At 33.1% G+C, this 12,537-nt stretch overlaps 1 protein-coding gene across 1 annotated transcript; it reads left to right on the top strand.

The window, feature by feature from the left end:
- Window positions 1-3,285: 3,285 nt before the first annotated feature.
- On the top strand, window positions 3,286-7,313 carry LOC121809738 (probable methyltransferase PMT3). Its single transcript, XM_042210511.1, has 8 exons — window positions 3,286-3,441; window positions 4,398-4,841; window positions 4,932-5,096; window positions 5,217-5,399; window positions 5,521-6,115; window positions 6,207-6,319; window positions 6,411-6,631; window positions 6,718-7,313. Exons 2-8 carry the CDS (start codon window positions 4,575-4,577, stop codon window positions 7,028-7,030), a joined length of 1,857 nt encoding a protein of 618 aa, XP_042066445.1. The 5' UTR covers window positions 3,286-3,441; window positions 4,398-4,574; the 3' UTR covers window positions 7,031-7,313.
- The last annotated feature ends 5,224 nt before the right edge of the window (window positions 7,314-12,537 follow it).

Genomic DNA, 12,537 nt, shown 5'->3' with positions numbered 1-12,537 from the left:
GGCTGGAGATGAGACAGGGCGCCGCAACGCGTCGCGCCGCCGTCCCGTCCCTCCGTGACGGAACGCGGGACACCCGCGTAACGCGTTGCGGGTGCCTCCAATGATCTATTATGTTTCTCTATAATGTATTATTATGATCCATAAGGATAAATTATTCCCATCATATTTTCATCAAGTTCTTCATTTGGAGAAACTCCGAGGAGCATTTCAAGTAAATGATTCAAGATAGATTCTTCAAGCAACTATTCTACCTTCACGGTTTTCGTCATGTTTTTTTTCTTTTTAGTTTAGTTTAATTGTCTACGGATAGAATGAATAGATAACGACGTCAGTTTGATTTCTATATTTTTTGTAACTCAATATATATGTTTTTCTTAATGCTTTCAACTATGGAGTATATTGAGCTAGAGTAATATGTTGTGTAGTAATATCAACAAAAGAAATGAGATTAATTATTATAGATGGACTCAAATGAAGAAAAAAAAACTTGTAGTAACTTATATTTATATATCCATAGCTAAAAACAAATAGGGCGTATATCGAAGAAAACAATCCTATCAATTGGGCTAATACCTATCTTCCCATTTAAATTTTGATACAGCTAACTTAGAAGAATTTGCTGTCACTGAAGTGAAATTGGGCTTAGGGAGGCAAGGTCCAATAAGATATGAAGAAGCCCAATAAGATGTGAATAGGCCCAATGTAAATGTCGGCATCAGTCCAGCTCAAGAGAAGCTCACCGACAGCATGATTCTCTTTCTTTCTTTTGTCCAATACCACCGCGTGACGCCCATTATTTCATTTATTTAATTATTATTCATAATAACCAACTAATTAATAGTAGTACCCATTTACCTCATCAAATTTAACAGCTTGCATTTAATTAGTTCATCTCAAAATAATGGCTTGGCCAATTCATGATTACCACATTAGTCATAATTCATTTAATTCTAGTATACCACTCAATTATTTTTTGTAAAAATGAAATTTCCACTTGGAGACTATTGATTTAGAGCATCCACAATGGGGCAGACGATAGCGCGTTCGATGCACTGTGGGTGCGCGGACGATGCGTCGTCCGCGCCCTAAGCTTAGTCTGTGGACGATAGGGCATCGTCAGCGCCATCGTCCGCCCACTGTGGGCGACGCGGACGATGCAACGCATTTTAGTTTTTTTTTTTTTTGAAAATTTTGTTTATATAAATACCCCATCCTCAAATTTCATTTGTAACTTTTCGATTCACTTTTCAACTCTCAAATTACGCTATAAAAATAGATTCCGATGGATACTCTAGTCCTGGTAGCCCGATATTTGGAGATGGCGCACGGTGGCTGGGTACACAACCTGGCGAATATCGGTCGTTCGACGACAACACGTAGTACGACCCCGACTTCAGTACGGATTCGTACGGTCTCTCTGACATGGAGCCGTCTCCAACTCGCCCTGCCGCCCCTTCTCGTTGGCCCCCACCCCCCTCGGCCGCCGCCCCCTCCGCAGCTGCCGCCCCCGCCAGAAAGAAGCGGACCAAGCACCGCGCGTACAAGTTGCCACCTCCGGCAACGAATGAAGAGTACGACCCGATCGTACGAACTACAAACCGGATGAAACCCTCGTCTTGGCGAGGTGTTGAGTGGATATATCGGAGGACCCAATATTCGCGAACAACCAAAAGCAGCTCGCGTACTGGGAGCGCATCGCCGAGCGCTACAATGAGGCGAAGCCGTCGAGCGCTCACGTACTGGTTTATGCTGATTAATTGTATGGGGTTATTATAATGCTTATTAATTATGCTGATTAATTGTAATTAGTCTAATGTTATGTGATTCAGTTTTAAAATAAAATCGGTTTGTGCGTTGTTTTGTTTTGGACTTTTCTTGGGCCTCGAATAATTGTGGTATTTGTAGCTTTTCAATTCTTAGTAGGCTACTTTAATTAGGTCATTTCAGAGAATTTAAATTATTGACTTTCTCTTCTTTTTTTTCCTGTGTGGGCTTTTCTTAATAATTTAATTGTAGTTTTTCATATATCTTTTAAATATTTGGGTTATATGTTCAGTTTTCCGTAACCCATTATTATTATAAATTTTCGTCCCCCATTATAATTATAAATGATAAATGATAATCTTTTCTAATGTATTTCCGCATTTATATAATAGTTGTGCAAATTTTGTAATTTCTTCCCAAGTCTAAAAAAATTTAAAAAATTATTTTATTTTTAATATTTTTTTATGTATTTTAGTTTGTCTCTTCTAATTTTAACTATTCTTTGTGCAATTGATGTTGGTGGATCAGTTAAGAGTTCCATAATTATATTGATAGTGTTATTATTCAAAATATAACCGTCTTACTTGGACAACTCTGAGTTATTATTCAAAATTATAATTGATAGCATATCGAACTCTGATTCGAAAACCTCTCTTTAGTCATGGACAACTCAACGTTGTTGTATATAGAGTCACAGGTCGTGAAGGTTTGATGATTTTAGTTTGTAAAGATGAACATCAAATAAGTGGTGATTCCACTATAAACGACATTTACAAAGCAGTTTTTCAGAACCTATGAACGAGTACTATTTACTTTTATTTATTATATTTTCATTTATGAAAATAATTTATTGGTGTTCCAAATTTTTGAACTCTTTATTTTGTTTTAACAAACTATTTTTTTTATATATGAGCTATTCATTATTAAATAATATTTTTTGTTTTCTTTTCATTTTAATTTTTTTTAAAAAATCTTTTAATTAGCATTTGTATTTTTATTTATTTATAGGTACTTGAAACATGTTTTTATATGTGTATATTTGATTATGTATTAATACAGATACTTTGCTCTCAGATTTCACACATTGCCCATTTTATGAACTTATAATCTACTGTTTTTTTGGTTATCTATTAGTATATATTAATGATGCAATGCTATTCTTCTCATTTAATATATAGTTCATTTATTTTATTTTACTCCGATTAGATCATAGGTTTCGTTTGCCGAATATGAAATGTTTGATTTAGAGTGAGTTGGGAGGAGTGCATTTTTCTTTTTGTTATTGTTTATATTTATTGTAAATAACACATATACTTAATTATAAACATCATTATATTCTATTATCCTGTTTTTTAATCTATTTATCTTATAATTTTTCTTCATTATTTCAAAATTGTTTGTCCCGTGCATAGTGCGGGTGTTAACACAAGTGAAGGAAAAACTCGCACAGTAAAAAAAAATTCACAGAATTTCAGAACAGATCTAACCCATTTCATTAATTCTCTCTTTTTCTATCTCCTGAGATTTACAATTGTTTCCAATCATCATAATATAAAGACGGCACCTTTAGCTCTATCTTCACTCACTCACCTCTATTGGATGGATAAACAATTGATTTGTACTCTAATTATATTTCCAATCTAACTCAGATCCGCCGGCCTCAATATTTTCGATTCGGTAAGCAATTTGCTATCCTGATCCGTTTTCTGCTTTTAACGTCTGTTTACATTTAATTGAAAGATTTGGATGATTGATGTATCTGTTCGTTCCAACGGAAAGTTGTTAATGTTTTTTAAACAATGTGACTTCTGTTAATGCATCATGTAATTGGATGGGGATTCGAGGTTTCGTTTTCGTAGATCTGTCTCGATTGAGCTGTTATTCTCGGTCATTTTGTATAGAGAGATTCGATTTTGATGCGTGGATTTAAGAAAAAAGTATGGAAGCTTTGTTTTTTCTAAATGGATTGATTAAGTGTGATGTCTTCAGAAATCATGTATCTTGCTTGTGATGATTCACCGAAATAGGCAATGATATGCTACATTTATCGATAACTGAATCTGAATATTTGTTTCTGCAATTTTTCATTCTGCAAGAAAAAGTTTCATTGTAACTGGGAATCTAGTCGCCAGAGAAACTTGGTTCCTGACTACTTGTAATTGAAATTGGTTGTTCCATGATGATCTCATGATTTTTCATTTTCAAATACTTAGTGTAAACTTAAGCTGTATGTATTATTTATCACAGTCACTTTGTGATTTGAGTCGGTGTTAGTACTTAACCTTCATATCATGGTTGCTTTTTTGGTTATGGTTTCTGTATATTATATAGATGTCTTGTTGTGGCTATAGGGTGAAGGAAGCATTACAATCGAACCAGTTCTATCTCTAGACTTGCAACCTATTATGCTAGATTTGTTATGTGAGCTCTGTATTTTAAGACTTGTACTGGTACCTAACTGAGCTAACTCTATTCTGTTTAGTTAGCCATCCATGGAAGGAATAGTAACCAATTTCTTCTCATAAATTATTCTGGAAAAACATTGTTATGGTTAAATTTCCTGGCTTATTTTTGATGAATTATCAAGATCCTCTTACTTGTCAGATTTATCTAACTGCCCATTGATGTTACAGGTTTCTTCACAGGCCATATTGTACTGAATAGTTGTGAGTGGTATTTCTTCACAGACTCAAAAGCTTCTGTAACACGACTAATTCTGAGCTAGTAGTTTCACCCCAACAAGAAAAAAGGGAAAAAAACTTTTGGGTGGTTGGAGAGGCGGAGGCCCAAGTATTAGTGAATCTACATAAATGTCGAGGGGACGGCCAGATGGAGCACAAAAGAAGCGGTTGTTGACTATTATATGTGTTGTGGCTCTGTTTCTTGTTTTTCTATATGTCTACCATGGCTCTAAGAATACCGGGGAGTCTGCGTTAGAGTATGGGAGCCGGTCTTTGAGAAAGCTGGGGTCTTCTTACTTGGGTGGAGATGAAGATTCTGATCTTGGTGGTAAGCAAGATGAAGCCAAGTTTGGGCTAGATGACAGTGACGATGGTATCGCTCCCAGGAGCTTCCCTGTAAGTGTTTCGACAACACATTTCAAGTAAGTCTATCATCATAAAAATGATACATGAATTGTATCTAATTGACTGTGTTTGGTTTCTAAGGTCTGTGATGATCGCCATTCGGAGTTGATTCCCTGTCTGGACAGAAATCTTATTTACCAAATGAGATTGAAACTGGACCTATCATTAATGGAGCACTATGAGAGGCACTGTCCGTTACCTGAAAGGCGGTTCAATTGTTTGATTCCTCCCCCTCCCGGGTACAAGGTGAGGTGTTCGAGCTCTAGGTTTATAGAACTGATTTTGAAGTTTGCTATTTATTAAAGTTGGTGAATTTATTGTTTTGCTTGTTTCTTTAATTCTTTTTACCCTTTCTTGGAGCTACAGGTCCCGATTAAGTGGCCGAGTAGCAGAGATGAGGTTTGGAAAGCTAATATACCCCACACTCACCTTGCACACGAGAAGTCGGACCAGAACTGGATGGTTGTTAAAGGCGATAAGATTCGTTTTCCAGGAGGAGGCACCCACTTTCATTACGGAGCAGATAAATATATCGCGCACTTAGCAAATGTAAGTTTCTTTCCATCACAGTGCCAAGAATTGCATAACTAACCCGATTGAGTAAAAATAATAGTACTGCATTTGCCGATTTATCACACATTTTTACTTGTAATTATGCTTCATTTGGCAGATGCTCAACTTTTCAAACAATGTATTGAGCAATGAAGGAAGATTGCGCACCGTTTTTGATGTCGGATGTGGTGTTGCAAGTTTTGGTGGTTACCTACTTGCATCCGATATCCTTACCATGTCGCTTGCTCCTAACGATGTGCACCAAAATCAAATCCAATTTGCTCTGGAGAGAGGGATACCTGCATATCTAGGTGTTCTTGGGACGAAGAGGCTTCCTTATCCAAGCAGGTCTTTCGAACTTGCTCACTGTTCTCGTTGTAGAATCGATTGGCTACAGAGGGATGGGATCCTTCTCCTTGAATTAGATCGGGTGCTTAGACCTGGAGGCTATTTCGCCTACTCGTCTCCTGAAGCTTATGCTCAGGACGAAGAGGATCTGAGAATATGGAAGGAGATGAGTGCCCTAGTCGAGCGCATGTGTTGGAGAATCGCAGTTAAGAAAAACCAAACTGTCATCTGGCAGAAGCCATTGAGTAATGATTGCTATTTGGAGAGAGAACCCGGTACTCAGCCGCCTCTCTGCCGTTCTGATGACGACCCTGATGCTGTCGGGAGTGTGCTGATGGAGGCATGCATTACTCCTTATTCTGACCGTAAGCATCTTACTAAGTATATTTCATTCTGCCTTTGGCACAGTTTATCTTATGGAGTATAACTTTATGACATTCTGTTTCCCGTTATCAGATGATCACAAAACGAAAGGTAGCGGACTGGCACCATGGCCTGCTCGATTAACTACTCCTCCTCCACGCCTTGCTGATTTTGGCTATTCGAGTGATATGTTTGAGAAGGACATGGTAAACAGTCACATTCTTTCTCTATTTTTTGAATCCCTAGAACTCGTTACGTGGGCAAATATATTGATATTATCTTTGTGATTGAAAACAGGAACTATGGAGGCGGAGGGTTGACAACTACTGGAGTCTCTTGAGCCCGAAGATCTCATCTGACACTATCAGGAACGTGATGGACATGAAAGCGAATTTAGGCTCATTTGCTGCTGCCTTGAAAGACAAGGATGTTTGGGTGATGAATGTTGTAGATGTTGATGGACCCAAAACGCTTAAGATTGTCTACGACAGAGGCTTGATCGGCTCAGTTCATAACTGGTACGACAGAGGCTTGATCGGCTTGATCTTCTCTTTAGTGATCTAGTAACATTTGATGGTTTAAGTACTTGTGTGATAAACTGCAGGTGTGAGGCTTTTTCTACATACCCGAGAACCTATGATTTACTCCACGCGTGGAATGTACTCTCAGACATCGAGAAGAAGGGTTGCAGTGGCGAGGATCTACTGCTTGAGATGGACCGCATTCTAAGGCCCACCGGATTTGCCATTTTCCGGGACAGGCAGCCAGTCATCGACTTTGTGAAGAAGTATCTGGGCGCGTTGCACTGGGAAGCAGTGGCGACTGGAGAGGCTAATCAGGACGATGGAGACGAGGTCGTTTTTATCATCCAGAAGAAGCTGTGGCTGACAAGTGAGAGCTTCAGAGATGCAGAGTAGGCTGCTGTGGTTGGTTGATGTGCTCTTGTTATACTTGTTCAACATATTCTTGGGATTAAAGAAGCATTTCCCCAAGAAGTAAAGGGAAAATCATTTTTCTCTTCCATTTCTTTTTCTTTTTGCCCCTTTTTGTGCTAATTTATGTTTTAGTGGACTATGCATTAAGTAATTTTATTTATAGGCAATATTTATTGTGTTATTGTAAAATTAAGATTTTGGGGAACCATAGATGCTACTCAGAATAATTTACTAGCCATATATTTATGTCATGATTTATATTTAAGCGTTTCCTCATTGTTATTGTTTTCTTTTATTTTCTTCATATTAGAGAATCTCCATTTGAGATAATTAAACAAACCTTTCATATGAGCAATTATAATTTCAACGCATAAATAGCATATTTCTGTGAGTTTTTTAATTTCTAATTTAATTTGCAAAATTAATTATTTGAGTCTATTTTAAGTAAGATAATACTCCCTCCGTTCCATAGTAATAAATGTATTTCTTTCCGGCATGGAGATTAAGAAAAAAGTGTGTAATGTATTAAATAAAAAAGATAATGAAGTATGAGAGGAGAAAAAGTATGAGAGAGGAAATAGTAAATGAGAAGAAATGTTTTGACTTTTACTAAAAGATAAATGACCTCGTCAAAATAACAAAATGACTCTACTACTATGAAACGGATAGAGTAGTACTGTATTACTATGCACGAATAACATGTTTATATACTACAAGAGCAACCTGTCTAAATGAAATCCAATGAGAGAGTGGTGATGATTTTCTTTGAAGACACTAATCGATTATCGACCTAGTTCTAACTTATGATGTGAGTAAAAATAATTTTGCGTTTAGTCAATTTTTGTAACTTTTTATATTTACACAAAAAAAGGGACAAGAAAATTGAGAGAGTACATTATGTGTGGATTATCCGACAATTTTTTTTCCTAAAATATTCCAAACCAGACACACACGGCCTTATAGTGGATAGTACATTGGGCTCCATCACATGTACATCTTCATTTTATTTTATTTTATTTTATTTTATTTTTTAATTTATTTTATTTTATTTTTTAATTTATTTTCTAGACCAAAAATCATTGCACATTTGAACTATAGAACATTCCATATGAATAGGTTGCCCCATTCATGTTTGATTTATTGATGGTGGACCCATGAATCATTTCATTCATCATATCTATTTTCTCTTTAAATCTCCATGTCCCAAATCTAAATTTGCTCTTGTTAAGATTATAAAAATATACTACTCCGCTAGTATTATTTATCTCTTATAGAAAGTAGGGAAAATGTACCACCACGATTACTTTCTAAAAATTCAAATTATTCAAATTAAATTGATTTAGTAAAGTGTTACCCACTTATAAAAACGAAACATATAGAACTTTTAAATACAAACGTGACGAATCGACTTAATGAAATATTATCGCTTGACGAAGCATTTTAAAAACATATATATTATTAAAAATTAAATAAAATGTGAAGTGGGCTTTGATTCTATTTCATTTGTGAATTTGATTATATCGATAATTATAAATAAAATATTGGCAACAAGTGAAAATGCTCACAAATAGTAAGTGGTATATTGATTTACATGAATGTTTTTATTTGTTCACACGTGTTTTGCCAACCTATATATTCATAAAATTGGACCTATCACAGCTCACTAGCCTTCTATAATTGTTTTAAAAATTTAATTAAAATATGTCTCAACTATATTGTAGTACTATAAAGTATTTGAAGTTATAGAATTTGATAAGGGAAAAAAGGAAAGAGGAAGAGAGATTCATGAAATTTTGAGCACATGCGATGCCACTCCAATCCATATGCTAACACTCAATTGGGAATTGAGTAACATGCTATGACATGTGGTCCCTTCTACAAATATTTTTTCCACATAAATATTACTCCCTAACTTCTAAAATATTGGAAAATCTATATTTATTTTTGAGGTCTTGATTAAATAAGCTAAACTTATGTTCCGTTTATAAATTATTAAAAATTGTTATCTAAGCTATTCTCCGATTGGATCCCACAAAATTGTTCCGTTGAATCCTATTGTCTATTCTTTTGTATGTGAATTGTTTCATGCATTGTTTCTATTTTAGCTTTGATTTTAGTTTTGGTTTTTCAGTCTTATTGTCCCTTTGATTTTAGTAAAAATTTTCAAATATAAACTATATAAAAGTATTTATATACTCTCTTTAACAAATAAAGCATGAATAATAATGCTACTAGCCTACTATTACCTTATATACAATCTGGCCAATTAAGTACTACATTTTCTAGTGAGAAATTTATTTGACCGGTTTTAATCTCACACTATTATAATAATACTATTTCAAAATTGCATAATTTTGTGAATAAAATTTGCAACTCGCATTAATTTTTTATGAGATTCCACTAACTGAAACTGTAAGTGATAATACAATTCGAAATTTCAAAACTCGTATTTTTTTTGTGAAACTTTATAAATTCTAAACCCAAATAAAAGCTTGGTTGATTAACAATCATATTGGTAAGTTCGTTATTCAGTAAAGTAGCAGTGAACTACATATGAGTGAAAAACTATAGCAATAAAGTCTTTTTGACTATACAAGAAATATTGTAGTAATAAATTACATCTTCATAGTTAATTATTGAAGGGTAATTAGAATCAATCGCAATTAGTGGCATGATTTCAAAAGCTAATCTCCGTGGAATGCCTTTTTGTTCTTTATTCGTTTGTTCAAATAAAGGTCAATTAATGGACCCCTCTTATATGCCTTAATTTTGGGTAATGTGCCCTTTGTTGTGGGGCAATTTTCTACTACCAAATTTCTAGCCACCTTTTTTACCTTTCTCAATTTAAATACTCCATTTAGTTTCATACCTTGCGCACAATTTATTAGGGTTAATATTAAGTTGATTTGTAACAAATGCACGTACAATACTACAATCTCACATCCTAAATTTATGATAGTTAAAGGTTCTATTATGTTCTTTTAATACTTGTATTTTATTTTTAATAGAATTAACCCCGTGTGTGCTTATTGATATTTCTTCACAAAAAATGTCAATTAAATAAATGAAATGATAAAAGATAAATTCGTACAAAGAATTACCTAGAGTTTATAATATTATAAAGTTATGATTGAGTTATGTGCATTTTATTCATAACAATGATGATAATTCAGTTGATTGTAACAAATTATGTATCAAATGAAAACGGCAATTTTAATAAATTTATAATAGTTATTATATTTATTATTGTTACTAATGTACTACTATCAATTAATAACTTATTAAAAAAATCTTGATACACTTACTAAAATTATGAATCATAATAATTGAAATATTATTATATTGTTCATTATTAACTTATTAAGCAACTCTTATTATAGCATTAAATTTATTGATTATATTATTAACAACATCATAATATTTTATCAATTTAAAATTTAATTAAAACATTTTATTTAAATTATGATGTCAATTAGATAATTTAGTTATTATGTCAATTAGTTAATCAAAATTAATTGATTAATATGTTCAAGTTCTAATACTCTTATCTCTATTCGATATTTTAAACACAAGATAAGTAATTTTCAAGAAACACATCTTTTGTAAAATATTCCAAGAAATCATAGTAATTTATAACAATAATACTTTTTGATAAACAAATGGCCCAAGAGAATTAATTTTGGCTTCAAACAATTGAAATTTAGTTCCCATAATATTATGTCAATTATATAATGTGATAGTAGTAATACTTTTGAGAAACGCATTTATCTCTAGTTGGTTTATAGTTGTAGTGTGTATTTAGATAGTGATATCGAATATGAATTAGTTGCAGAAATTTATGGGACTACGGTATTAGGTATAACTGTATAAGTATATCTCATCCTTAAATGGGAGATAACATTATTTTTTAAACAATACGAGTAATTATATGACATGTCAAAATTGACATCTGGAAATCGATAGTCTCGGATTCGACATTTCGATAAAATATGGTCAGTTATAATTATTTCATTTTATTTCAAAACAAAATATAGACAGTTATGGAGAATAAATTAAAAAAGAAGAAGTCAACACTCAAATCCCAAATGGAAACATCTGTGCAACTTATTAATAAATCATGTTAATTATTTATTGAACGTCGTGATTCGTGAACAGAAAACTAAGTATATGCACAGGAATCCATATATTGTTATTTGGCTAAAGGAGTAATAATTTCAATTAATACTTACTTACGCTTTCCCACTAATTTTGAATATGGAAAGCGACTCTTAATTTATTTTCCATTTTTGTTCCAAGCAAAACTTTTGAAAGGCAAAACCTAAACGACTATTTCATTTTTTATTATAAAAATCTATCAATGGTTTAAAATCTAAAATTTTATTGTATGATTTTTTTAAATTAATTATCCTCATATTTTTATTTTTTATTTTCCTATTTTGAAATGTGTTTAACACATCACTCGGAAAAATAGCAAGATGCCCAGATTTATTATCATATACTCCCAAAAGTTAATTGCATAGTTAAAGATGCTAGATCTGAATCCTGAGTAGTATTATACACTATTTTTCAATTGTGTACTTCATATGTACGTCCCTTCGTACACGAACTTGGTAGTTGTTTATAATAAAATATACAGCTATTGTCAGAATATTCCAAAATTAACTTCTGTTTTGGATTAATTTGTATATTAATATATTTTGTGTGAACAACATCGATTTTATAATTTGGTAGATGCTGCTGCATCTATTTAACAATGGACATGGTTTTAATTTGAGGATAAATTTGTGAACACGATGAATATTGGTTCATGCACTTAATATATTTGGGTTCAAAACGGGGCATTAAAATTTGGACACCATATGAAAGTTGTATAGGAATACACACAACATAATTGGTGTTCTCGTGTGTTCGTATTGACAAGATAATTTGGCGTTGGATTCGCGTAATAAGTTATCATTAATATCATTATTGTACAATAACTTTTTGTTTTTTAGTTATCTTTATTTGGGTATTAGTTTCAAACATTGAAAATCTAGGTTTTATATGACTATTGAGACTTTTGAAATTAAGTTTTTATCATGTTGTGTTGTATCGTGAAATTACAAATTAAATTTATATCATGTCCACATTTGCCTTGTTTGTATGGAATATGGATAGTTTTCTTATCATATTGTGTTTCAATTTGGCTCTATCGTATCATTCGTTATTATATCAACATGAAAACCACTCAAGTAGCATGCTCAGTAAAACCCATTTAGATCTATGAGTGTAAAAGATCGAGTCCTCTGGTAACACTCATGCTTGCTTATTAAGATGAATAATTCGTTTTGCATATATGCTTATAATATGTCAACGAATAAATCCCCTTCGTTCAAAAAATGTCTACTAGTAGTATTTTCCAAGGGGCCATTACCATTAATATTACCTACTCGTATCAATATTCCAGACATATTTGTCAAACAATTCAAACAAAAGTTGTGACTTTTTAA

The sequence above is a fragment of the Salvia splendens genome, chromosome 6, assembly GCF_004379255.2.
Source record: "Salvia splendens isolate huo1 chromosome 6, SspV2, whole genome shotgun sequence".
In the NCBI taxonomy this organism is placed as follows: domain Eukaryota; kingdom Viridiplantae; phylum Streptophyta; class Magnoliopsida; order Lamiales; family Lamiaceae; genus Salvia; species Salvia splendens.
The sequence above is the reverse complement of the archived record's forward strand: the minus strand, read 5'-3'. Positions and strand labels throughout refer to the sequence as shown.

Bases quoted from the DNA above. Each gene is read 5' to 3' on its own strand.
- LOC121809738 (XM_042210511.1), top strand. From the start codon at position 4,575: ATGTCGAGGGGACGGCCAGATGGAGCACAAAAGAAGCGGTTGTTGACT. The intron at 4,842-4,931 runs GTAAGTGTTTCG...TTGGTTTCTAAG, and splicing joins TCGCTCCCAGGAGCTTCCCT to GTCTGTGATGATCGCCATTC. The intron at 5,097-5,216 runs GTGAGGTGTTCG...TTGGAGCTACAG, and splicing joins CTCCCCCTCCCGGGTACAAG to GTCCCGATTAAGTGGCCGAG.